Source organism: Acipenser ruthenus, chromosome 24 (genome assembly GCF_902713425.1).
Source record: "Acipenser ruthenus chromosome 24, fAciRut3.2 maternal haplotype, whole genome shotgun sequence".
Taxonomy (NCBI): Eukaryota; Metazoa; Chordata; class Actinopteri; order Acipenseriformes; family Acipenseridae; genus Acipenser; species Acipenser ruthenus.
Window position 1 is genome coordinate 2068078 of NC_081212.1, and position 27276 is coordinate 2095353.

The following is a 27276-nucleotide window of genomic DNA, read 5'->3' on the forward strand; positions in this document are numbered from 1 at the left end:
TCTCGTTGATTCATTTCCAGAGGACTGCATTTTCCGTGCCTTAAGGGACAGCTGCCCTCGAATCAGCAAATTCAAGGGAACAAAATGAACTAGCGCGGTGTAGAGTAGTCTGGTCTCTGTGGTAGCTCAAACCGAACAGATTCAATAGTGGAGAGCGGGTACGAGCCAGCTGGCAGCCTCAAGCCCCTCCCAGGACACCTCGTAAATGTGTTTAATAAGAGGAACGCGCTGGATCTAATGACTGTTTGTACACAGTCCAGAGTGTGGTAACCTGGGAGACACTGCAGCCCCATCCACCTTATTGACTTGCAGAGTTCATGAACACATTCCAGCAGGGCCCCGGCACACCAGAGGCACAGCAAGACAGGCAGGGCCAGTACTTTACAACTCCCACTTTTACTGAAGCCTAGAAACACATACAGTATATGAAGGTACTGAGGGACTGCTCACCACTGGCTTCACTTCACAAGGACCCTTAAGCACCTGTCTGCTGCCCAACTGCCCTGTCCTGGAGCGCTTGTTTTACTGTGCTGTCCCTCCGATCCCTCAGCAAAACGCTGGTTCAGCAGAGGGATCTTCTGCGTGATGTATAACATGCTTCAATCTTCAGTAAGTCTACTGCAAGCAGGTGCCACAGGCAGTCTTTCTACTTCTCTATCCGGGTGATTCACTTCAGCGTGCTGTTTTCCAGCAGCGCAGCCCCCACCCCATGCTGAATAGATCTGTTTCACGCCCCCTCTCTCGCACTGAATACACATTTCAGGTCACAGATCATGAATGTTAAAACGTGGACAAACACATGCTCTGCGTTGCCGATTTCCAACGAGTCATGTTGTGCTGGGTGCCGTTGCAGGCTAAAAAAAAATAAATAAAAAACAACCTTTCATCATGAAGCAATTAATAAATCTTTGTTAACAGACTTCCGAATTGGATTTGGACTGAGTTAATGCATCTGCTGGAGGAGAGTGCCCGTAGCCTGGCAGTGATGATAGCAGACCCTGATCACTGCACCGACGCTCTGTTTAAAGAAGTGCACTTCAGAAATAACTGAAGCACCAAGACAAGAAACAGGCTTTATGAACGGATTGTGAAATGAGACTCTGAATCCAGACATCATCAAACATCCTATGTTTCAGACTGCCTATTTTGATCAATTTGTAGATCCCTGTACTGTGCTTTACTTTAACATGTTTTGCAATCTATCTGGATCTTTACCTTAGCTCTACAGCTCATGTGCATGTGAGCATGTGTGTCTGTGTGTGAGCGTGCGTGCCTGTACAGGATGTGTGTTTGTGTGTGTGTGTGCAAAGTCCCTCCCTATCTCTGTGTTCCCCCAGGTTCTGAGATTAGCCCGCGCTTCAGTTGCATCTGTATGCGTATTTGAGCGTGTGTATGCGTGTGCGTGCATGTGTGTGTGTGTGCAAGCTCCCAGGAGACGAGGTACCATCAGAGCTCACAGCCTTCCCCACTCCGGGGAGGAGGGGCAGTGAGACACCACAAGAACCTTCCTGAGAATTAACCAGGAGAACAGCACCCGGACAGCATGGACCTCCCAGAACACACACGCACGCACAAACCAGCAGCCAACCACATCTCCCAAATCACAAACGATCCACACTTCTGTTACGATTCCATATGCAAAGAGAGTATCACCATTCATCCATCCAGGACAAGCCGTTACGAGCCAACTCTCTTAGCTTGCAGCAGTAGGATGTTATAAATGACGACTTCTATCTCTGCTCTAGATCAGCGAGGAGAATGATAAACCTCCAGTATTGTCAGCCCATCTGGTTTCCCAGTGGAATGGTTATTAGCCTACAGGTAAAAGCTTACAGCACTTCATCCTGAAACTCCTTTTAAACAGCAGCAGCCTAGCCGATCCAGCCCACATATAACCTAAAAGCACATTTTAAAAATGTATTCATACACAAAGCAAAACGTTTGTTTATGGCAGCATTCATATCCCTGTTTTTTTTTTTTTTTTTGTCAATTATCTAGCAGGTAATAAACGTACAGAAAATAAAACTGTAGAACTGACATTTTTAACATGGGATTGTAAAGTTACAACCTGCTTACTGTACTTAGAGTTTTTTGCATCCATTTTTTTTTTTTTAAACTATCTGACTAAGGTATTTCATAAAATCTTTCAAGGAACGTATGAAGCAAACGAATGGCCTTGAGGTGAAACAGATCCGAATTGGTTTTCTAAAATAAATCATAAAAAAAAGAAAAACTCGGCATTTGCAATTTGCATTTTCTTTCTGCCGGAGCTGTTAATAAAACCCAGGAAGAAAGCGAAATCAACAGAAGGACCCGCTCCTGATGATGCAAATGCAAAGCAGGAGGCTGCAATCGACGAGGTGGCCTGCATGTTTATTACTCTCTGCTCTCTATCCTCTCCGCACACAGCGAAGACACATCGCTACAGCAGAAAGGGAGGGGGCTGCTGTGTGGAATAATACAGACAGGATAGGATTAGCTGCAGTAATATAACCCTGATTTATACAGACCTGCATGTGCACATGCACAGATAAATAAGGCATACAACATGGCAGGTTTTGTTGTTATCTGCAAAAAAAAAAATCACAAATGATACTAAACCGAAACCTCATTTATACATTTCCGTTACCTAAACGGAACAAACTCCCATGAAAAGAGGTATCTACAAACCAATAAACTTTTCTACAGACAGCCCGGAAGCTGCATGGTAAAAGCTTACAAATGCAGAGCCCAGGCAGGTAGCCGTTGCTTGTTCAGGGCTTGTGTTGCACCTGCAGGAGCGTGTCTTGAGACTGTTGGTTAAAGAGGTTTCACTGTATGGTATATGACTGTCAGTAAGAAACCGCACTGCCGCGATGCTAAATGCTCTGGGATCGTGCGCGCCGTTATACATGGGAATTGAGATTTTGCAAACCGATAGCGACTTGGAAAGCTCTGGGGTGAAACAGCGAGCTGAGTTTCTGTGCAGATGCTGGTGGGAGCATGGCTGTCCCCGGTCCATTTGCTACTGGATAAATGGACTGGATGAATGTGCCAGGATTACCCACTGCTGCAGGGAACGAGCATATGGCACAGCACTGAATTGACATCCGTGTCTGACAGCAGTGTGTCTCCTCCATTATGTTATTACATGCTGATAGAATGTAATTACACAGAGATTAAATACTTAAAAAATGCACCTAAAAAAAAAAAACTGCAGCCAACATGTAAAGAGAGAGAGCACCTTTGTGATTGAAATAGACAAGCAATTAAATATGACAGAAAAGCGGTGCAGAGAGAGAGAGAGAGAAGAGGGGGGTGGGAAGAGGGAGGTGGGGAAAGAAAAAGAGAGGTGGAGGAAGGAAGGGAAAGAAGGGGGGAGAGAGGGAGAACGGGATGGCAGTACCGAAAGAGAGAGAGAGAGAGGGAGAGAGCTAATGCAAGGGATGGAGGAGTTTCATGGCGAGGTCGAGAAGGTGTTGCCATGGCGACAGTGGGGAGAATGGAGGATTTGGATCATGAAAGGTGCTGGATGGGCTGCAGGAGGCTGCAATCATTGTTAAATCGATGTGTGAGCAGAGCAGCCAGACAAATATCAAGGGTCAGGGGCGCAGCCAGTGGCTCTTCTAGATATAAACCCAGCCAGGAAGAAGGACGGAGCACTTAAAGCGCCACTCTGGCTAAAATCCCCTCCCCTTTAATTTCCTGGTTTTACTGCATTACAGTATTTTATTGCCCGTTACCAGTTCATCTCTGAAACATGCCTTATAAATAGCCTGACACATAATGATCACTTAATAACTGAATTATAAACAAGGCTTTGTGAACGTGGTCATATAGAGACCGCTGCATATTACAACCTGCATGACATCACTGTGGCGGTGAGAGAGCCAGACGGACCAATCAGAGCAGGGAGGCGTGGCCGGGGGGGGTGGGGGAGATGGAGATGTCAATCACACCAGATAATTGCACTCAATGGAGCAAGCCTGCAGCCCACTTAATTAAACACTGCCAGCCGCTATCCCTGCTGCACAAGCTCGGCTTAATCTGCTGGAATTAAAACACTTTTTAAATATTATTCTTAATATCAGTAATACTCAGCTAGAGTCCTGGCACTGCACTCTTTGTACAGGGGATTCAGAATCATAAGGAAGGAGACACAGAGTTGGTTACTTCTACACTCACAAAATGATTATTTTCGTGTTACCCATGAAGAACCATTGTGTTTTCTGTTTATTCCACACACACGGCACATTGAATTAAGTACTGCCATTTCCTTTTTTTGTTTTGACGCAGCGTCATTTGTGCAACAATCTCAAATGTCTTGCAGCAATACAGATTGGAGCTCAGTTGAGTACGTGTGATTGCTTGCGTTTCTCTTTCCTATAAATCTCCTAGCACCTTGTGCAATGCTTGAGAAGCCAAGCCGGGTAGACGAGCTTCTCTTTCATTAGCGCAGCTTCGTCCCCAGAGCCAGCCTGAGGGCAACATTTCAATATCACTGCTGTCAACAAACCTCCTTGCCAAGAAGAAAGGGCACATCTTCTCTTTCTCTCGCTCTTTCTATATTATAGCGTATACACAGCATATGAAAAAAACAATACCCTTCAAAAATCCTTGCTGCCATTTACAATCTCCGGCCACCTGGTGTCACTGCGCGCCATGTTAAAAAAAATCCCAATCAAATACCTTTAACCAATTGTTAACCAATATAATGACCTAAATGGAAGTGGACCTAAATACTGTATACGTGATCTTACAGCATACAGTACAGACCGAAACACACGACTACAAAAACTCGCAAGCATCACAGATAGCTATCCAACTGAAACCATGTAATTATACCCTCAGCCATGCAGTCATACTGCTGGCATGTAATTATAGCCATGCAGTTATACTATAACCCTGGATGAGGCCGGCATTGAAACTTATTGCAAACACACTGTTCTGCAGACACTTTCAAATGACATCATTTAAGCTCTATAGTATACGTACATAAAAACCGCAGGTAGAAGGGATCGTAAACCTTAACACCTTAACATGGAAAGCCTTGGAGAAAGGAAATAATGAGCAGCAGCAGCAGCTGGTAACCTCAGGAATGATCACACTAACGCTGAACGCCGGTGGAGATTCCCGCGGTTGATCACTGCGTTTGCACCCTCTTACCGAGCAGATTGGACCTCCCGTCCCCCAGGGGGCAGTGCTGGTAGCGGGGCACTGGGAAGGGAGCCAGCTGGTGGAAGCGGCGGTGCAGCAGAGGTTCGAGGCGGGAGGCTGAGGGGTCCGCGGGGTGGAAGAGGCTGTAGAGTTGAGTGCAGGCAGGGTTCAGCAGAGACACTGGGGAGACACACACAACTTTCACTATACAGTATAAAAAACCCACATTTCCCTCAGTGCTAAATGCTCCAGGATCGTGCACGCAGTTACCATCAGTTACAGCATTGGATCAGCAATAGAAAACATACCACATTCTAAAAAGCTTTTTTTGTTGTTTTAATGGAACAGCAGAATACAATTAATTAAAATCTAATTAACTATAAATGCCTCAATGAAACTTGGTTTGGTGCAAAATGGTGCAATTAATGATTGGAAGTAAAAAGCTTGAAGAATCTAGCCGAGGGTTTTGAATCATCAGTTCATTACATAGAAATCCAGCACGGTTAACATACATGTGAAACGGATATGTCTGTCATTTGTCACGTGCTTGAAAGTGGTGGAAGTCATTTTTAGCATCTATTGGCACCGTTGCATTTAATAGAGAATGATCCCAACGTGTACACGCACTGGGATGGCTGTATAAATGCAGAGTGACAGGGAGTGGGGGCTTTCTTTTCCATCTGCCCCCGTACTTGATGGATCTGTTTCATTGAAGAGACATGCAGGCTGCGTGTGCTTGTGCCACGCTGATGTGGAGCTGCACACGACCTGCTGGTCTTCGGTGCGTTCGTACCGACAGCCGCTTTAAATAAAGCAAAACTTCTCTTGTGTGTGTCTCGGCGTATCTGTCCTGCAAAGTTACGCGGAAAATTAATAAAACTGACAAAGAGGAGGAGACAGGCTTCCAGCTTCCAGTATTGTGATTTCATCGGATGTTATTTGTACGTTTTTGGCCAGACCCCTGAGTTCAATCCAGCGGTATGGGTCTGGACAATGCTGACTAACTGTTTGAGGAGGACAGCTGGGTCCAAGTCACTGCTGCTGCCCTGTACTGAGGTTTTAAAAGCTTCTCTGTTATCTGTAAAATGGGCCAATTTGTTAATTTGCTTTGGAATTACAGTTAATGCAGGATCTCTGACACAACAGACTGCGCGGTGTAAATCAGATCAGACCTCCGAAGTCACAGTGACATTTTGGGGGTTGAAGTCAATGCTAAGGGTTTATGTTTTTATCCAGGTTCATTATTCAACTGGGGAACTGCACCTGTAGTTTTTTTTATCACTTCTAAAAAATGTCCAGATTGCCGTCTCAACGTCATGTTGCTCCAGACTTCGGTGTGTATTTAAAATCTGGTATTCATGAAACCACATCCTTAGAATAAGAAAAAAAAAACAATAAGCCCTCTTCCTGTCATAAAGAATGCGTGAACACACAGGGCTTGTTATGAAAATATTCTTAATGCTGTGAGTCGCTGGTAAAAAGGAGTTTTATTGTAATGTCATTTTTGGAATGCCCTTTTTTCCCTTTCTCTCCAGATGAAATGTGACAGTCGAAAATGAGAAATGCAAATAACAAACATCGTGTCAGCCAGGCTGTAGCTGCGGCCATGAATTCTAATGTCATTACAGCCAAGAGAGCAGAGCTCAGTAGAGCAATACCTGCACAAGTAGAATAGAACCCCTGGGGATGGGGTCGCCCCTGGGGATGGGGTCACCCCTGGGGATGGGGTCGCCCCTGGGAATGGGGGTGCCCCTGAGGATGGGGGTACCCCTGGGGATGAGGGTGCCCCTGGGGATGGGGGTGCCCATGGGGATGGGGTCGCCCCTGGGGATGGGGGTGCCCCTGGGGATGGGGAGTCTGTTGCTGGATCCCTTCACTCAGACTTCTTGCTCACTAAATATCTTACTATCCTTGAATAGAAAATGGTCTCCTCTTTACAGAACATTGTCTGTGTGTGTGTTAGTGTTTGTTTGGGGGGGTGTATGTGCGTGTGTTGTAAGGTGTGGGTTTAACTGGGGTGTGGTCCCCTGTGTGTGTGAGGGTTTTTTTTCTGGAGGGGGTTGGGGGACAGGGGTTGTTGGTACCCTGGATTTCGGGCAGCACGGTCCTCCTCATGGCTAGAACCAGTCCCAGCGGCGATCCGAACAGGAAAAAATCTGACACCTCGAAATCAAACTTCCCAGGATTGAAGACCTGGAGACTGGAGCTGCTTCCCTGCTGGAGATCAGAGTCCTGCAACAGACTGGGCTGGATACTGAGAGAGAGAGAGAGAGAGGGAAGTATGGGAATAGGGGGGGAGAGAGAGTGATGTTAGCTTGGTATTCCTGTTTATGTAATTATTCACAAAATCAGGAATATGTATTGTTATTGTTGTGCAGTAAAATGCTTAATCTTTTCCCTTCAGTAAAACAAAAAAGTGCACGTTTTGCAGGACAGCTGGAGCTTCAGAGACCTCACTTATGCCGTGTTTGAAGACAGGACCCTATGGTTTTGCTCTGTATTCCTGCTCGTCTCTGTTTGTGAATCGCTGTGCTGTCAGCAGGGCTCCTTTAGATTCCTGACATCTCTTTAAACCCACAGACGTCACAGCGAGCAGACAGCAAGCACAGCCGCTCTGAACCCGCGCCGCCTTCATTCTGCTCATGACAGCCTGAAACACTCGCTGCGCCGATTGCACGGGAATGCAGCTTTTTGATTTGCAAACATTCACTTCTGCTCACTACATTATTCCAGAGCTCAGTCTGCCTTCCTTTATCACACAGCAGACCTGGCTGGTTTGCTTCATCTCAAAGGGTTTTTTTTTGTTCCATCTGGAGGGATGCCACATTGCTCCTGCCATGAAACGTTCTTGCCTCGCTATTAACCTGTTAACACAAAGCCACTTTTTCAGGAGCAGTGGCTTGAAACCTGTTTCCAGGAGACTGGACCCAGGGGAAGGTGTGCAGCCTTTGCTTAGGGCCTGTCCGTTTCAAAGCAATTCCACTGCAGTCGTCACACTGCGGTATTTAAGTGCACCTTCAATCAATGCATGTCACCTGGGTGGGCACTCTGTGATCAATCTCTTTTATTTTATTGTAAAAGCTACCCTGAACTCAGTCCAAACAGCCCATCTCAATCCTACCCTCTGCAGATCCCTGCAATAAAGCTCTTTGTCTGTGTCTGTCCGGCGCTACAGTGATGTCATCGTGGAAATGGCTTGCTGCTATTTATAGCCCTGGCCCCATGCCAGCTTATCAAGGCTGCTGCCGATTGTGTGCTGGCACAGTGCTGCTCCGAGCGGCTCTCCCAGTCTGTTCCAGTCCAGCGGCTTGTTGAGAAAACGCTGGACTGAACCTGGCATTACTGTCAGTGTATTTGATCAGTCTACACCCGGATAGCTTGTGCAGCCTTCCTGCCTGTTGAGAACACAGGATTAACACAGCAGGAGAGCAACGCCCACCGCGATGTGCGAGGAGTCGAGTACAAAACCCCTTTTGCTTTATTTAAAACGTATTTTGATTAGAATTGCGTAGCAGTGTATTTTATATTTCAACAAAAATTATAAATGCCTTTTTTTTTTTTGTTCTCTTCCAAAAATATTTGTAAACAAAACTGTTGTCTTTGGCTGTGGCCACCCCCAGCAAAAAAGCTAGGTTTCTTCTGCACATTTTGAATTTGTAACGCGAGACTCTACAGGGAGTTTGACCCCCTGCCCTGCCATGCAATGTCTTGCGCCCCTACCTGCTGAGGAAGGCGTGGTGCTGAGTTATCGAGCCACACTCGTAGTTGGAGGAGTCGCTCTGGTTCCGCCCCAGCGGTTGCCTTGGCGACGGTGCCTCCCCCATGACCCCTGAGATGTCGATGTTGCTCTTGCTGAGACGCTTGCTGGAGCTGAAGCCCAGCCCACCACCCTCTGACACCCTGGGGTTCTCCTGAGCACAGAAACAGGCTCAGGGTTAGGGGAAGGACTGGGAGAGACAGGGAGGGAGCCAGCGCAGCCTAGCTGTTAATTCTGAGGGACAGGAGGGAGGGAAGCAGTTCGGCAGAGTGGATAGAGAGGAGTGTAGACAGGAGGCAGTGCGGCTAGTGGTTAGAGCTGCAGGACTGGGAGGGAGGGGAGCAGTGCGAGAGGTCAGTGAGGTACCTGCAGGCTCTCTGTGCTGTCCTGACGGCTACTGCCCTGGCTCTCGGCTCTCGTGCAGGCGCTGAAACACAGGGCATCAAAGCCCAGGATCCCTCCCACACAGTCCCCCATCAGACACACCTGGAAGAGAGGGGTCGGGTAACAGACTGTCAGGTCCTGACGTACTCACTGGGGTAGATCTTTATGCCACTCAAACTGGTTACTAGTTTTGTAACAGTGTTATTGTACTTTAAAAGACCTCAATACATACATCAGGCTTAATGGCATCAGACTTTGTTTTTTGTCTATATATATATATATATAAAAAATAATTGCATTGTCTTTTTTAACTAAAATGACTAACTGGCGGAACAATACTGTATCTAAATCGAACTAAACAAAACCTTGCACAGTAAAAAAATAAAAAGGAAGTCAGACAGACTCCGCCCACCTGTCCGCTAAAGCCGACCCCTTCCTGGGACTTGAGGAAGTCGTGGTAGACCTGATTGGCTCTGGTGATCACCGTGGCGACAGCCTCCTGGTACTGCGGTGACGAGATGGCGAGGAGGGGCAGAGCGGCCAGGGGGATGTGGTCAACGCTGCTGGACAGGCAGCTCTCGTCATAGCTGTACGGGTTCAAGCTGCGGAAACACACAGCAGCGTACCGCTTCATATAGCGCCTTTCACTCAATGTTACAAAACTCAGCAAGTCAATGAAGAGCTCCTGCATACAGCTCTTGCTCGTCTATAAAAGGTCAGTCCAGACGACTAGAGCCAGTAACAGCTCAACTGCTGCGCAGCCATGCCTGGATATCAACAGCACATGGAGTCTTTTGCAGGTCCCGACCCCCGTGAAGCATGCTCCAGCCACTATGTTTTCTGCACTGGGGGGGACGTGAGGTCCCATTGCCGCTTACGTGCTGGTGGAGCTGCAGCAGATTTAGCTTAGCTTCTATCCTTCCCCCAGCTGCTCCAAGCCTCCGCCATTCATCAGGTTAGTCTTATCATCACCGCGCCTGGGAGCACGATCCTTTCAGCTTGAATTATGAGCTCGTTTCCAGACAGCGCAATAACGTTTACCAGGATATATGGGATACGGGCAGACAGAAGTGCCGAGCCTGGCCTGGGGGAGTGCAAAAGGGAGGGGGGGGGGGAGAGATTAACACTCTCCCGGGACGGACACATCTACCTGCACTCTATAAACGGATTTATTGCTCAAACTCCTGACCCTGCTGCTGATCTTTCTGGGATCGCTCCAGATCACAGTCCAATAAGAAGTGCTGCCCAGGCCTGACCCTGCTTAGCTTTGTGAGATCTGAGCAGATCACAATCACACCCAGGTCAATTAGAATGAGAATCACATTTACAGCAGACCGTGCTGCTGGGATTGCAGTTACAGTTATGCAGGCTCAGCTACAGTGATTTATTTCAACATAGTGCTGAATGTGTGCACACATTAGTTTGGTAGATACTGACATGTGTTGTGGTTTGTTTTTGCCGCTGTCGAGAGATTGTCCTCAGCGCACCTCCCCCAGGTCAGCGTGCTCATGTGCAGACACTGTGCCTGGGGTCTGTTTTTTTTTTTAGAAAGCACCTTGTTTCTGCGGTAATTTCAGCGCAGCAGGACGTGGAGGAAAGCATGCTCCTGGCTGCCTCTTAGCAGACCTTACAAGCTCTCTCTCCCTTTCCTTTGCCTGACCTCGGAACAGCCTGCCAGCCATTTGATTTACGGACAGCAGTGTACGACAGCCCGGTGTGAAGGAGGCTTGTAAACCACTCACAAGCTTGTTTACAAGATCCCCGCAAGCGCGGCACAGCTCTCCACCGCTAACAGGCTGCTCTGATCAGCCCTGGGGAACGGAAACAATGCCCTGAAGAACACACTTTAAACTGGACAGCCATCGTGGAGGCGGTCACACTCCAGCACCACTTGAAGGGAGTGACACAGAAAGCCAGACGGGCTGGGAATAGTCTTTCAGGGCTCGTTGAGATGCTGGAGAGCGGAGAACGGACCCATTAGACGAGTCCTTGTGATTAAGTTGCAGGGTAATGACAGTGCTGGAGTGGTTAGTCATTATAATTCATTTTCATAATACGACAGCCAAAAAACATCTTACATCGGTACAGTGCCACGAATCCCCTTCGACACTTGGCAAGACGCACCTGTTCGCTGTGATCCTTCTCTACCATTAAAGCCACAGTGTTATTGTTTTGCTCACTCAGTCCAGTGACGCTATCGATTTTGCAGCAAAACTAACATCCTAATGGAGTCACATGGGGCTTTTAACATACAGGAATCAAAACCCAGGACTGCAATTACTAAAGCAACAATTAGGCACCTGTTATCTTCACTCACACAATATTCCCATCCAGCCTGCATTAGCGCTTCCTCTGACCTGGGCTGAGCCCTCGTTTCAGTTTGAAGAGACTGAATTCAAAGCCAAAAGACCTGATTCTCTGATGTCAGGGAAGGTCAGACGTAGAGAGCAGCCCTCATTAAAAAGCACTCTAATTACAACCTCAAAGGAGCCTGAAGAAGGTTTCGATCTCCTGCATTACCACCTCACACGGTAACCATGAAATGTCGTATTGAATTTGCAGGCCCTTTCAGGTGCTCTGTCCTTTTTAATGAGCTCGGGGGGGGGGGGGGATATTAAACCAAAACAGAAGCCAACCAACATGTTTCAAAAGGCGTTTTTTTTTTTTTCTTCTTGAAAGTGACGGGGGGGGGGGGGCGAATAGCTAGAGGAGCCTTGTTTAAAATTCTCAGATCAAACGCAGTCTCGAGCAAACCACTGACGATATGTGGGAGGAACCGCATGTAAGAGGAAGGAACTTAGCAGAGAGCCTGGTGGGAATTGATTTGCCTGTTAACAAGATAACAGCACTTTATTTACCCTTATAAAAGCTGTGCGCACCCTGCCTTGATAAAAGTGCAGTAAATCACAGTAAAAGCTTGGTAAAAATCACAGGCAAGACACAGTAAATCCGGGGTGTCCAATCCCGATCCTGCAGAGCCACTCCACTCCAGGTTTCACAGGTACAATGAGATAATGAGCTACTTCAGGGTCTGGATGGAGGTTTAATTGGTTCATATAAACAGGGTTGGTCAAACTGTTCAAATTAATTCAATAATACAAAAAAAAAAAAGATAAATATGTTTTAAGATCATCCGGTTCATTAAATGCCATCCTTTTCGCTTGCCTTGCTTGCTCGTGCTTTTCTTTTCATTCACTTGATGGCTTACTGCTCTACTTCTCAACACCACTGAGAGAGGAGACACATTTAATGAGCATGCGGCTCTCTTTGAGTTCACAATGGCCCTCGCCACACGGCTCTGTTTATACCAGAGAGTATCTTAACCGCGCAGCATTCAAACATCACAGTGCCCTGACCTTAGCATGTAGCGCTGTTTATATCCAAAGACATTGTTTCATGCGTGAGAGACAGGCTCACCCTCTCAGTCTTTACACTTATTTTCTCTGACCCCTGAGAAATGAAAGCACAGGCTATATATAACGACAACAACAACACTGCCTTTTTCTGTTCTTTCTTTCTTTCCACACATCAAGGGCTGCTGACAGACCGAATGGAGCAGTGCTGTGTCTGTCGAGAACTTGAAGTGAGAATTCTTTTTTTTTTTTTTTTTTAATGAACACACTTCGTCTGCCAGCTTACAGATCAGAAGGACTGAAGATCGACAGGGCGATTTTTAGACCCGCTGTCGAGACAAACTGCCTCAATTCCCTGCAAAGCTAAACAGACAGGCCGGCCGGCAACAGGTCCCAGCATCGCTCTACACAGCAGCAAACCACATTTAAAAAGTACTGGATAATCCACAGACATGCACCAAATCATTTTGAAATCTGCAACGTTCAGAGTAGAGATCATGGCAGGAATATAGCGCCTTGTTTAAACAAAGTCATTTTTAGATTCCTTGCTGGCCTCTGTTTCTCTTCTGTTTGAACCGGCTGCTGTTGAAGTAAATGGGGCATAAATAGTTCTTTAACCCCTCAGCCAGCTAACGACATCTTATTCAATGTTAACCCTGGCTCAGTGCAGAGTGGTGTGGAGTCTTAGTTCTGCCTCAAGGGTGTTGTTCATCGGTTCTGCTCTGTGTTACAGGTTTGCAATGGAAGAGGGTCCTCAAGGATCCAGAGTGAAATGTGTGTATGACTGTGATCAACTTCACAAATCCACCACGCCATTCTGCACATGTTGCCGCAAACGGCAGTGTCATCTTGAGAGAGGCACAGGGCTGGAAGTGAATCAATCAATCAATCAATCACTCAGTCGATCAACCAATCAATCAATCAGTCGATCAATCAATCAATGAATCAGTCCATCAACCAATCAATCAACCAGTCAATCAACCAATCAATCAATTAGCCAATCAATCAACCAATCAATGAATCAGTCGATCAATCCAGTCGCAGTGGAGGCAGCAGACGCTCCCTGCTGCTGGGCTCCGAGGAGGAAGCTGAATTTCTGCTCTGGGACGCTGTCTGCAAGCCAAACAGATTGCAAAAAAAAAAACGAATGGGATAATAAAGCCTTGCTGGCATATCAATCTGAAGACAAGGCAGCCAGATTCCTGTCCCCATAGGCCAAGCCAGGCGAGGTTTTAGCTCTGCTCTGATTACTGTATGCAAGACAGCGCAAACAGTCTCGGAGTCTCTCCGTGTGTTTTTTGTCCTCTGCATATTTCCAGTTGTTGTTGTTGATTTCTGCTTCTTTGTTTTGTCAGTAGTGTTCCTGTGTATCCCCTGAGCTAGACCTGAGGTTGTAGCAAACACTCTTCTGATGTTTGCTTTCTAGAACAATGAAGCAACAAGCAGTGTCAAGGGACAAGTAAACTGCAGCTAAACTTGTTTTGGTGTACAGTGGGCTAGTGATACCTATTGTAAGCCCAAGTAGTCTCGTGCTGTACAGCCCTGTTGTTTGTGATGAACACTGTATACAGGTGAGAGAAAGAGCTGGCTGCCCCTTGACTTATTGATATCGGAGCAAGGCGGGGGTCAGTGTGCGTCGTGTGGAGTGATATTAAATTGCAAACGTGACCCTTTATGACAGCTTCATTTGGTACTGCCTGCAGACTCTCGCCTCCCTGATTTCACAGTGCTACTATTGTTGATGTCAATCAGTCTGTCATTGCTGCTGGAAAGCAACCTTGAAACAATGCAAACCATGAAACAAGGCAGAGACCCAGACAGCACAGCAGAGCTCCAAAGCAATGCATGTTTGTTTCAGGTCCGCTTCCATGCTCCTATAGCACGCCCTCCCAGATCGGCAAGAAACAGCCTTAATATCGGCTCATTAAATACACAGCCTCTGACAATGAATTCTCCAGCTTTCAGATCCAATTATCTGCTTCAATTTGAAGGGACGCTCCAGCTAGAAAAGGCATGGCGCTCTGACCTGTTCTCCAGTAACAAGGGGCACCGGGGAGGGAGGTAATAGAAACAGTCGCAGACTGGATCTCTTGTTCTAAAGAGGCCTTTTCTTAGAAACCACAAAAGAAAGCAACGAAGTGACATATTGGAACTGTGGTGAGCATACTCTGTAAAGGTCAAAGAAAAATACAAATCAAAATAACTGCACTTTGGAGCTCCTGTCTAGGTGCTTATATGGGGGGTTTGTACTGAAGACTGTAATTACTAGTCTGTTAACAGCACAAAGGGAGTGGGGGAGAGGGAGGGAGGGGGAGAGGGACGGAGGGAGGAGGGAGGGGGAGAGGGACAGAGGGAGGGTGGTGAAGGAGAGGGAGAGGGAGGGAGGGTGGGTGAGAGGGAGGGAGGGCTGATATTCTTCTTACCCTTATCCCCTCTCTGATACACATTGGATTCTGGTGCATGGTATTGTAGCATGCTATTAAACTGCATACGTCACACTATGACAGGTTCAGTGTTTTTTTTTCGTTTGTCAGTCAATTCCAGTATCCCAGATCCACTTGCAGCGGGACTGCAGCAAGCACTCTGATACAATGACCAGACAGCGCATTAGTGTTAATACATGTAGGGTTAAATCAAACCACCTCTTTAAAGAAAAGCCCAGGGGCGTGCGAGCCAGCAGGAATGCCAAGGAGCCCTGCAGCTTACTTGGAGACGAGGGAGAAGGCTTCGGTGCAGATGGCGGAGCAGGGCACCAGCTTCATTTGCACGCGCTCGCTGGCGGCGGGGAAGTGCGCGCGGGCCACCTTCTGGAACACCGAGCGGAACGTGTTGATGTCCGCCATCTTGGAGTTCTGGTCCCCTCCCCCGCTGTCCAGGATGTTCCCCCCGTGCAGGACCAGGATGAGGATGTGGGTTCGACACACCCTCTGTGAGCAAACACGAGACAGGCAGCAGAGCTGGGGTCAGCTACAATCACTATTACAATTAGATTTACAATTACACTAAACAGTAACATAAACCACTACCCACGTTAACGAGTTTACTCTGTTTATTCTAAATAACCCAGCAATAATAATCACAGCTACAAATACAGACACATGCTACAGCTACGGTCCAATACATTTGCATTGGAATTGAGCGGTACCTGAATGCAATGGACAGAACAAGACGATTTTGTGTTTTGTCCCACTTGAAATGAAATGACGCAGCATGCAAAACAAGCTTTGTAAAGCTCAGGGGAGCACGACAAAGGCATGGCAAAGGGATGAGGACACAAGGCTGCCCTCAGGGTCCGAGCTGTCATACCTCGCTGTCCTCCATGCCGTCGATGCTGCTCTGTGCAGTACAGCGCCCCCGGCCCAGCACCGCTCGATACAGACTCTCTGTGGGTGAAATCAAGGGGTTAGAGAGTCCAGCACACTGCAATCACGCAGGCTGCATTTCAATCACAGCCTCTTCAAGCAAGGACCAAATAACACAAACAACATCAAAAGCAATTACGTGGAGCTCGAATTGAGAAAACTGCACAAAACTGACAACAGTGTGCATATCACGGGCCAGGATCAAATGAGAAGGATGGCTGCTGCCGGCACGTCTGAGATTCATAACTAAAGCAGTGTCATAAACCTTAGCACTTAACTGAACTGAAAATGGAAAAAAAGGTCACGCTGCAAGAGCACTGAGAGAGTCAGATGAACATTCACCGTGCTGGACTTGCCCTGCCTGTCTGTTAGTCATGTTTACAACTGATCCAGTGTGGCTGACAGCCCAATCAGACTTGCTAAAGCGAACGGAAACACCTTTCAATTGAAGGAACCAGTGCAAGGGCTGTGTGACCTCGCCTCACACGGAAGGGGCAGAGCTGACCCCTCCAACATCAAATGTTTCTCTTCTTGCACCTAGCCTGAGGGAGAGCCTGTTCATTCCTATAACAATCCCAGCCTCTCAGACATTTCAAACGTGGTTTTTCTCGGTTTCGTGGAGCTGATTTGACTCAGCGGTGTTCCTTTCAGTCCATTCCAATCCAGGTCCTTGATTAACACCTGGGCTCAATTAAACAATCAAATTCTGGCTGAGATTGACACAGGGCGGCACTATTCAATAATTGGGACGGGGCTCGGTTGTACCAGCTTTGCGTAAGTTCACACTTAGCTTCGTTATAGCAAAAGCCTTTACTGCCTGATCAGAGAGCTGGCTCACATTCAATGCTCTTCATGTAACATCCCCGGGGGGAAAAAATGAAAAGAGAAACACTGTCTCCAAGTGAAGTGCTTTTCGCTGCAAGAACAGAGATTATTTATTGAGTGGGCCTCTCATCAGCACAGCCTCCTCCCTGACCCACAGCGCAAAAGCGTTTTTTGTATTCATGTCGTGAATACTATTGAATACTTTTAATGCACAAAGAGCCCTATGTTGGAGAAAGTGCTAAGGCAAAAGTACATTTTTCAGAGAAGGATTAAATGCTTTTCAAGCTAGCAAGAAACTACAATTTAACTGCCCCATCCTGCATCTAATACCCCAATCACACTGCCTGTACAATGCGTGATCATCGCAGTCAGAACACGCTTCGAATGCAGCAGTGACTCCCACGTGCATCACAATGGTGCATTGTTTAGGTGTGGTGAGTATGGTACAGTAGGAGTTGTTTCTTGTATACTGCTATAATAGTTTTGCTATTCTGAGAAAATTCGCCTTTGCAAATACGTCCTGAAGAGTCCTCTAGTGTATACTTTGTACACAGTTCTGTGCAGCATGCTTTCCTATTGACTTCGCTATCGCTGTTTAAATCTCATGCTTCTGTGACAAGGAGCTGATCTGATTAACCCTCTCCCTCGCCCACCCCTCTCCCTCTGATAATCACACTGCAGAGTACCTCGAATTAGTGTCCCTTGAGTCACTGAATCACACTGCAGAGTCCCTCGAATTAGTGTCCCTCGAGTCACTGAATCACACTGCAGAGTCCCTCGAATTAGTGTCCCTCGAGTCACTGAATCACACTGCAGAGTCCCTCGAATTAGTGTCCCTCGAGTCACTGAATCACACTGCAGAGTCCCTCGAATTAGTGTCCCTCGAGTCACTGAATCACACTGCAGTCCCTCGAATTAGTGTCCCTCGAGTCACTGAATCACACTGCAGAGTCCCTCGAATTAGTGTCCCTCGAGTCACTGAATCACACTGCAGTCCCTTGTCACTGTGTTTATATTTTCTATACTGTACTCTTCTTATTTATACACTGCTCAACCCACTGGGATTGAAAACTGCAGCCTCTCCCTCCCTCTCCCCTGGGGGGGGGGTCTTTGTTTAATGATTCTCGAAGACAAAGTGGTATTTAGCTCCTGCGCTGTTAAGATTAATTGTGTTGTGTTGTACAGCATTGCAGCGTTCACCAAGGGACCCAATTATACAGCAGCTGGAGCATTAAAACGTCCTTTGACCTAACTCAACACATCCTATAAATCAATTCCCAAGAAACATGTCAGCTTTACCAAGAAAAAAACAAAAAACACTGCAGCAGGAAATCAATTAAAATCAAGTAGAATACCTCGAAAGAAAGGCGTGAGTCGTTCATCACAGTTAGGATTCCGACTGCTGGGAATAGGATGCTAACGGACTGAACAGAGGACTGATAATAACTGAGTGTGGGAATGTCCACGTAGTCCAAAGAGAAATCAATAAACATGATCTGAGGACCCCCCCCCCCCCCACCTGAGAATTAAGGGTTAGTCTGGGGGGGGGGGGGAGAGAGTGATCCTGACAGCTGGAAGGCTTCATGGGGAGGGTAGAGAGAATAGAGAGAGAGAGAGGTTTAGATGTTCATTCAGATTTCGATGTTCGTTTGTCAGTTTACTGTTTATTTGTGCTCCCTGTTCCTCTCTTCTTCCTCTGATAATCGTAATTGTCTTGTCAGCGAGAGAGAGAGAGAGAGAGAAGGGGAGGTAGCTCGTCTCCTGGGCGCTTGCACACACACACATGCAGGGGGGGTTTTGGGGATACAAGGTTTGACCCGAGGAAGGGTTCAAAGTTTGTTCTGCGGTATGAATTTGCTGTGTGTTGTGGTAAATAGTTTGCTGTTGAAATGGCTTGAAACTTATTTTCTGTTGTAAATGTGTGTCATTACACAGCAAGAAAAAACCTCAAACAGCACAGTGGGGAGATGGCTTTGGAAGACAGCCTGCTCAGAGATAAATGTCACAGTGATAGGCAGAAGGAAGGAAAGAAAGAAACCACACTGTGCAGACATCGATTGCCACTTTATCCATTGAATGTCATCTGCAAAAAAAGAAAATAAAATGCTTTTGTGCTGCCCCACACATTGCTTATTAAGCAAATGGAATTCCTGATGTATAGTCTGCATTTCACAGCATATGAATCAATCAAAACGTTTATTTACACAGAGGAGTCAATTGAGAATAAATCCTCCTTTGCAATGACGAGCTGGCAAGAGGCTCCCAGCACCACAGCAAGCAACATCCAACACAAGAAATAAAACAACACATCATCAGTCATAAAACAGAACTCAGCAGCAACTTAGCAGGCAATGTTAAAAACACCAGTCCTTTAAACGACTTCCCTACAAGGCAAGAGCAGACCAACCAACTGGCACGTGCAGTAATGGCTTGGTCTATCGTTGCAGTAGCAGGGTGTGACCAGCAGAGGGGGCCGAAATGAGCTGGAATGTTCTGAGCAGGGAAAGCCTGGGAAGGCCCAGGGGTTAGGGTTAGGGTTAGGGAGTGAGTGACCGCGGCGATTCTGCCTGGAAGGAGTGCGTGTTGGAGACGGCTCAACTGCACAGCATGTGTATAGGAGCATGTGTGGAATACAGATCAACAGCATTGACTCTGAACAGAAAAGGGGCTTCAAAGATCACGGGTCTCCTCCTGCTTGGCCAGGTAGTCCTGCTTTCCTCACAGCTGCACAACGGTTTCATTGTGAACTCCCAAAACTCCCTCTAAACGTATTCCCTTACTCATAGAAACACACACACACACGACAGGACTCCCCTGAGAATGCAGGAGCTCATTCATGGTAAACCTCTGTGGATTTCTGCTGTGGGGATGCACAGTGCTAAACAAACAAGTCATTTTTTATGAATGAAATGCAATTTCACATTCATGAAGTGGATCTAGACTTGCCAGCAGTTTGAAGTCGTATTTGTTTAAATTATTATTATTATTATTATTATTATTATTATTATTATTATTATTATTATTATTATTATTATTATTAATAATGTGTTACTGCCCACGCAGCGAAGCTTAGTTATGGATATTGTCAATAAACCCGAGGATGAAGAACGTAGATTACATCCGGGTGTGTAACATGTAAGCAATTCAGCGATGTAACCTGGAGCTAACAACACAGGCATTCATCCAATCCATTTCCATCCTTCAAACCTTATTGAAAAGCCGGGGGGGGGGGGGGGGGGGGGGGGGGGGCATGGTTAGTTAAACCTTGCTTCATTTATTTCTTCTTTTTCCCAAATCCTTGTCCAGCCCGCATCGGAGCTAATATTAGCCCACAGATTACAGGGCAGACAATTTTCTTATTGAGGTGTTGGAGGGATTTGGGGGATAAGCCTCTGGGCATGAGGGTATTAATCTTCAGGACAAGCCGGTTATCTGTGCAATGCAGCCCTTCTCTCTGAATTACTCTGGAAACACATTCTTATACCAGGTAGAGAAACAAAGCGAGCACTGATCACAGGAAACGTCTGCATTAACAGCCTGTAGCAACTGCCAACGATGCATTCAAACTTCACATTAGACTGCTCATTTTCCCCATGACACAAATATCAGGGGCTCCAGTTTGTTTTTCATTTAGGGTCAGTTTCAGGTTATGCAAATAGACTGCAGCCTGGTTATGAAGTCCCTCTCTCTCTCTCACTCTCCCTGTCTCTCTCTCTCTCCCTCTCTCACAGTACAGCAGTTTTTTGGCAGGGCATCATATTCCATTTTATATTTTCACATGACCCCTGCTCCCCCCCACCCAAGTGCTGTGATTACATATAAAAACTGTTATCCTGGAAGAACCAAAAAACCCCACTGCTGCTCCTGCTGGCGTGCAGGGAAAGGAGCAGAGCAAACGGACATGCTCAAAACAATGACTGATCTCTATCTGCCCCCCCTGGTTACCTTGCGACTGGTCGATGTGCCCCAGGGTCTCGATCTGCCACCCCTGGTTACCTTGCGACTGGTCGATGTGCCCCAGGGTCTCGATCTGCCCCCCCTGGTTACCTTGCGACTGGTCGATGTGCCCCAGGGTCTCTATCTGCCCCCCCTGGTTACCTTGCGACTGGTCGATGTGCCCCAGGGTCTCGATCTGCCACCCCTGGTTACCTTGCGACTGGTCGATGTGCCCCAGGGTCTCGATCTGCCCCCCCTGGTTACCTTGCGACTGGTCGATGTGCCCCAGGGTCTCTATCTGCCCCCCCTGGTTACCTTGCGACTGGTCGATGTGCCCCAGGGTCTCGATCTGCTCCACCAGGTCATTGGAGTTCCACTGGCTCATGCCCAGCAGCATGGCACTCTTCCCCTCCAGCACATCCTCTGGAACAGAAACACACACACACAGGGTTATGAACCAGGAAGCTCCTAAATCCTTTATTTTCCTGGAGCTGTCTTTACAGTGAACGTTAAGGATTCTGTCCCCTGCATAACCACGAAGGCAGTTATTTTTTTTCACAATACATTACATTGTATTATAGATCAGAACTCAGTTCTCCAAGAAGCATGACTGCAGACAGGAGAGCGTGTTGAAGAGCCCTGAGTCTCTACAGAGAGAGTTTCGACCCTGCCTGTCAGACATACAGTGAGCACACACACCGCTGGCACAATCAGACGCTCTAATAAAGAAGACAGCGTGTGTTCTCCCTTAACCCCCAGACACCCAACAGGAATTTCAGGCTAGACTCTCTTTTATTAAAGCTTCAGAACACTTTCCGGTGGCTTGCCTCTTGTGCAATGCTATTTTTAAACAGCATCGAGATTGCTTTGAGATGAACCAGGCCACGTATTGAACTGCTCTTCCAAGGAGGGACTGAGTAAAAACACAACAAAACACAAAAATGTTTGTGTTTGCCTTCAGTCTAAATAAAAGTCCCTGTTAAAACATACCCCTCATTAGCAGAAGAAATATGTCCCAAGTCCCTTTGGTGCCAGATCATTAAAGTGTCACTGCTGAAATATTTATCTGCAGCGAGTTACTTTGAGAGAAGTGACAGCCTGACACCATTGTTCTTGCAGAATGAGATACGATACACAACGCTGTGCAGGCTCTGCACTTTATCCAGTTCTGACATTAAATTCCACTTCCAGGTACTTTCAGAGTATCAGCGCCGGTAGCTTCCATGCATTTCTGATCTCATCTCACGGACAGGGGACAGGACAGAATCTGTCAGGGCAGTGCATCGCACAACACCGCCCGTTACACTTACTAACACATAAACTCATGCTGTGCATTTTCTTAATAGATTGTTAGTAAAAACACAGTAACCTGTTTATTAAGTAATAAAAGGGGTCAGCTTAAACTGTTCAGCAAGCGTCCAAGCCCTGCTTACACTGAGGCGATTCCCAGCATGTGAAAGAGAGAGCTGGCTACAAGATTTTAAACAACTGGATGAGATTTCAACCGGGATAAAGCTACTGGATGTGTTTCTTAATAATAATTCATTCATCTTTGACTACAAGAACAATGCCAAAAGACTAAGAAAGATTATAGAAATAAATAATGAAAATAATGATATTATTATTAATAACACAATGGTTCATTTGGTTCAGTGAAGATTGCCTTCTCCGGACTGAAGTACACACCACGGTCTGTCACACAGCCTTTTTGTGTTGGAAGAGGAAAAGATAACTGCGATGTAAGCAGCTTCCCCACCTGCTCTTAACAATCAGGGCTAGACCGTCTTAAATGAGCAGCGCAGTAATCTCTGATTAAAGGAGTTTCTCCTCGTCACCGGGACAGAAAGATGAGGGAGAGGGGCAGGGCTGGGGGTATGTGGCACACCCTGGCACGAGAGAAAGGGGCAGATTATTCACCCTCTCCAGCTCTGCCCTGGTATTGTATATGCCACCCTAATCCTGCAGATGAAAAGTGTCCCAGAGTGAGCGATGAAAACCACGTGTTTAATGTGTCTACTTGTCACCCCAGCTTGCACATCTCTTTAGCAGTAATACCTAGTCCAGTGTGTCACTGCACTGAAACAATGACTGATTTTGATGACTTTGCCCCGTTTCGCAGCTGTGGTACTGATTCAGTGTTGTGCATCATTAAGCAGGGTGGTCTGCTTGAAAACGAGCAAAATACCAGTTTCCATGAATTAACTACAGACAGTGTACACACACACACACACATAATTCCTAACTCCTGGCATTCTCGTACCACGTCCTTCACAGCGATATTGTGTTTTTTTCTCTCCTCTTATGAGTATATTCATCATTTCTATATGAAATACATCCATCATCCACGCTGCACGTCTATTACAGCGATACGCTGTCAAATTAAATTCCTTGAACGGCTCCTTCATCTGTCGACAATAGCAAGCCTTGATTGACCGAGGGGCCCCTGCAGAGAAAACCAATGATTTGTATTTGATTCTGCTTCTACCCTGGAATAACACAATACACCGCACTGCCTGATGGATCACTTTCTATATTTCAATACTTCAATATTATCACACTGCTCGATCATTTTAGGATTGTCTTCGGTCCTCTAGCTGCACTCACTGTGTTTTTATACATTCAGATGTTCGTTTGCCAGGACAGGAAGCCACTCAGGAACCTCAGCTCGGGACTCTTCACTTGCGAATGACTTGACCCTTAATCAATGATCACAACCCCTGTTGCTGCGATTTGCCCTCCTTGCTTATAAAATGTGTCTCTTGTACTAATGGAAACATTCCAGGGAAGAGGTTTTTGGTAGAATCCGACTCTGTTGTAAAAGACTTGGAAGCAGCCCCTAATTGACTTGAAAATCCAGCCCCTTCAAAAGAAATCAGGCCCTTCGCTAAAACTAGAGGATGCAATGAGAGCACTCAGAGACAGCCGCCTCCCTCGCTAGTTTTTAAATCTCAACTCAGAAGACCATTATCTCCTCACAGTCTCATAACCCCATACACTAAGCGCCTTGTAATCATCACTGAGTTTCAGGGACTGCATTAATCCAACCAGGACCTAAATTCCTCTTAGCAGCTTCAATTAACTACATTAGAACCTGGTTGGAGTAAAAACCTGGACTGGATTGCATCTCGAGGGCCGGAGTTGAGTACCACTGTGCTATAGAATGAACTGAGAGCACTGCAATGAGCCTCACCTGTGTCTGCAGGCTGACTGTTAGGAGTTATTCATGCAGCTATAAGAGAAGAATAATGCAGGGCTAGTGCCTCTTCCTCATTGTAAAGTATGCATCGATTGCTATAATAACTAGATCTATTAATCCAGGTGAAGTCAGAGAGGCAGCCTCTGAAACAGTGTGCAGTCCAAGTGATTGCCCAAGAGAATCATGTTTCATCATCAGACTGCAATTCAAAGAATAATCATTTAAAAAAGCGAGAACTGTTTGAAACAAAATGCTCTTCGACTTATTAACAGCAGTTCAGACTTTATAGTCTCTCTCAAGCCATGAATGTGCAGCACAGCTCATAAAAGAGGCACAGGATACTCCCCGGTAACAACAGCTACACCTCCAGATAATTACGAGATCGCAATAATGTCATTTTATTTAACCTGTCAGAACTGATGCAGTATAGAGTACAGTGACTGTCATTCTCAATTACTGTCTGAAAATGGAATGGGGGGGGCGGGGGGGCCGGTTATAAATAGCATTAAGATTACACAGTAATTAAATAATGAGTTGCAGCATATCCCTTTGTATGAAAACATGCAAAGACTATTGCACCCGGTGGCTTATTCCAAGCATTTAGAATTCTCTGTTTAAAAAAAGTGCTTCCTACCTTTCAGAATTTTCTTTGAATCAGCTTCCATTTCTGCCCTCCCATCCTTACCTAATACGTTTATTTCACTTGCGTTTACTTTCTAGGACTGAACCATTTCACCCTTTATAAACTATAATTGAATCAGGAAACTGCTACTCTTTTAAAAGCAAACTTTACCGTACAACAAAAACTTCACTCTTTGTTGTAAACCTAGGTTCAAAGTGTGGCACATGATGTTGTGTACTGGAGCCTCAATATGTCATGTCTGGGGGAGTGGAGCTGAAATGGTGAAATGATCAAACAGCAGTCTGGGGGAGGATTCGTTAGGTATTTTCTAATGCAATTTAGTTCCTCTTTCATGGAGGGACCGACGCAGTCTCTTTCATGTGTGGCTCACTCCTCCTAAGAGAGGTGATGTCAAAGTGCTGATGAGTCAAGCGCAGTGCTCTGTGTCAGATCAAAAGACTGGTAAAGAGCTCCTAGCTGCTGCACGACCCTGAATCTCAGCGTAGGAGAAGGGGGACAGGAGGGCAGGGGGATAGTGCTGTGTTTAAAAACGCTTGGGCTGCAATTGTATTTAAGTTTGGGTTTGAGTTTTTAATAGAGCACAGTTGAGATTATACCCCCCCCAGTCTTTAATTGAGGGGTGACCTGGAAAAAAAATTGATAACCCACAATTTCATTTATTTGAAGTGTTTGTGTTTTTCGAACACTTTTTTCTTCAGAATACCATATTTGATGATGGTAATTTTAAGCACAATGTGGTGACTCTGACATTGTGGGATATTGGGTTTCTCCAGGACTCCCTCGATAAATACGTTCAAATTGTTCTGATATCCTCAGCAAGGTGCTTTTCCTTATAAGTGAGGGTATTTCTTTAAGAGAAACGCAGCTCCTGACTCTGCACTGAGGGAATCTCTGCAGCACAGTCATCGGCACAGACCAATATTAAACCAAAGACAAAAGACATCATTTAAATGTGTTGTGAATTGCAATCCCTGCTGACGTTCTTCCTGAAAACCTTAAAAAAAAATAAACTGGGATGCTATTAAAAAAAAAAACAAAAGCCTTATTTAAAAAGTTGCATCGGGTCAGAATAAGATAACTTTTTTTAAAATGTTTCAAGCGTTCCCTGATTCAATATGTGATGTGTGTGTGTGTGAGGGGGGGGGGGTGTGTGTGAGGGGGGGGGTATGTGTGTGTGTGTGTGTGTGGGTGTGTGAGTGGATGTGTGGATGTGTGTGTGAGTGTGTGTGGGTGTGTGTGGGTGTGGGTGTGTGCGTGTGTGTAATTACAGTTGCACTGTTAAACACAGTAAATATTAAAAGGCTTAGTAAAGAAGACACCCAGCTCCATGACGAACCCCGAGCGTCGAAGAATTCCTCGTCTGAGCTCTCCACCGACTCATGCGCTATGTTCTGCATCCGCCACTGGGGGGAGCTCTGCTTGTGGGAGGCAGCTGGGAAAAAAACAAAAAAATAATCAGGAGGGACAGAGGCAATGTGAGGCAGGCAAACAAAGCCCACTAGCCTTTAAATCTGGACTCGTCTGTCACAGCAGCACAGAACCACAGTCTCGGTTTTTGTTTTGTTTTTTTTTTGGTGGGGAGGTGGAATTCTTAATCCATTTATTCCATTCACGCAAACCCTTTCAGCCGGCGTTCGTTTCAGTTATTCTTTCATTCACTTGTTTATTCATTAAGACCACTTCCTTTCTTTAACTGCCCTCTTCATTTCCTGCACAACAATGAGCGCTTTGCATTCACTCAGAGACACAAACTCTGCTGCCTTGCAACCAGACAGCCCTGCGCTCAGAACCCAGGCCATTGTAATTCTGCGCTCAATTCCTTGTGTACCTCAAGGAGCGGAAGGGCTCAGTGTAATGCTGTGCAGGATCATTTCAATGGGAGTTTGCCTGAGAGAGGGAGAGAGGCGTGGAAACACTCCCTCTGTTCCTGTCGTGCCTCCATTCCAAACCGCTCAAACAACTCTGGCTGACATGATTAGCTTATCTCAGTTCTTTTAGGTTATTGCAAATGGAAAAAAAAAAAGAAGATATTTTGCATGCAGCTCTGTCTGTAGTCAGATTGCCATCGTCTGCCGGTCGCCCCTGGTAATCTGTGTCTTTCATAGAGGGGAGCGAGAGAGAGAGAGAGAGAGAGGAGAGAGATAGAGAGAGAGAGAGAGGAGGGAGAGAGAGAAGAGAGAGAGAGAGGAGGAGAGAGATAGAGAGAGAGAGAGAGAGAGAGGAGGGAGAGAGAGGAGAGAGAGAGAGAGAGGGAGAGAGAGAGAGGAGGGAGAGAGGGAGAGGAGGAGAGAGAGAGAGAAGAGAGAGAGGAGGGAGAGAGAGAAGAGAGAGAGCGAGAAGAGAGAGGACTCAGAGAGAGAAGAGAGAGAGAGGAGGAGAGAGAGAGAGAGAAATCGCCCATAGAAATAAAGAGAACGAGAAATTAAATCATTCTTTTTTTGCCACCTCAGGGATATTCCATCCTGTTTATTTCTTCAGTAGCTCTGTTGTAGACAATTGATTCAATTTGGTTATCTTTTTTTTTGTTTTGTTTATTTGTTTTTTTGGTTAAAAATAATATATCAGATATTTGCTCTGTATTGTGCCCACGAAAACAGAAAACAAACACCACCACAAAAAAGCCCTGCTATCACCCAGCTGTTACAACACCCACTCACTCTCCCTCCGACACACGCACACACGCA

General features: G+C 46.2%; 1 protein-coding gene across 1 annotated transcript in view; it reads right to left on the reverse strand.

The window, feature by feature from the left end:
• LOC117963370 (membrane-associated phosphatidylinositol transfer protein 3-like) overlaps positions 1-27276 on the reverse strand; it is a 45616-nt gene that overhangs the window by 7031 nt on the left and 11309 nt on the right. Inside the window, exons 2-10 of the mRNA XM_058997923.1 lie at positions 25929-26024; positions 21069-21176; positions 15937-16013; positions 15337-15557; positions 9690-9879; positions 9260-9379; positions 8857-9047; positions 7221-7390; positions 5146-5316 (exon numbers count right to left, since the gene is read on the reverse strand). Coding sequence (XP_058853906.1) covers positions 5146-5316; positions 7221-7390; positions 8857-9047; positions 9260-9379; positions 9690-9879; positions 15337-15557; positions 15937-16013; positions 21069-21176; positions 25929-26024 — 1344 coding nt within the window. The remainder of the gene's footprint in view (positions 1-5145; positions 5317-7220; positions 7391-8856; positions 9048-9259; positions 9380-9689; positions 9880-15336; positions 15558-15936; positions 16014-21068; positions 21177-25928; positions 26025-27276) is intronic.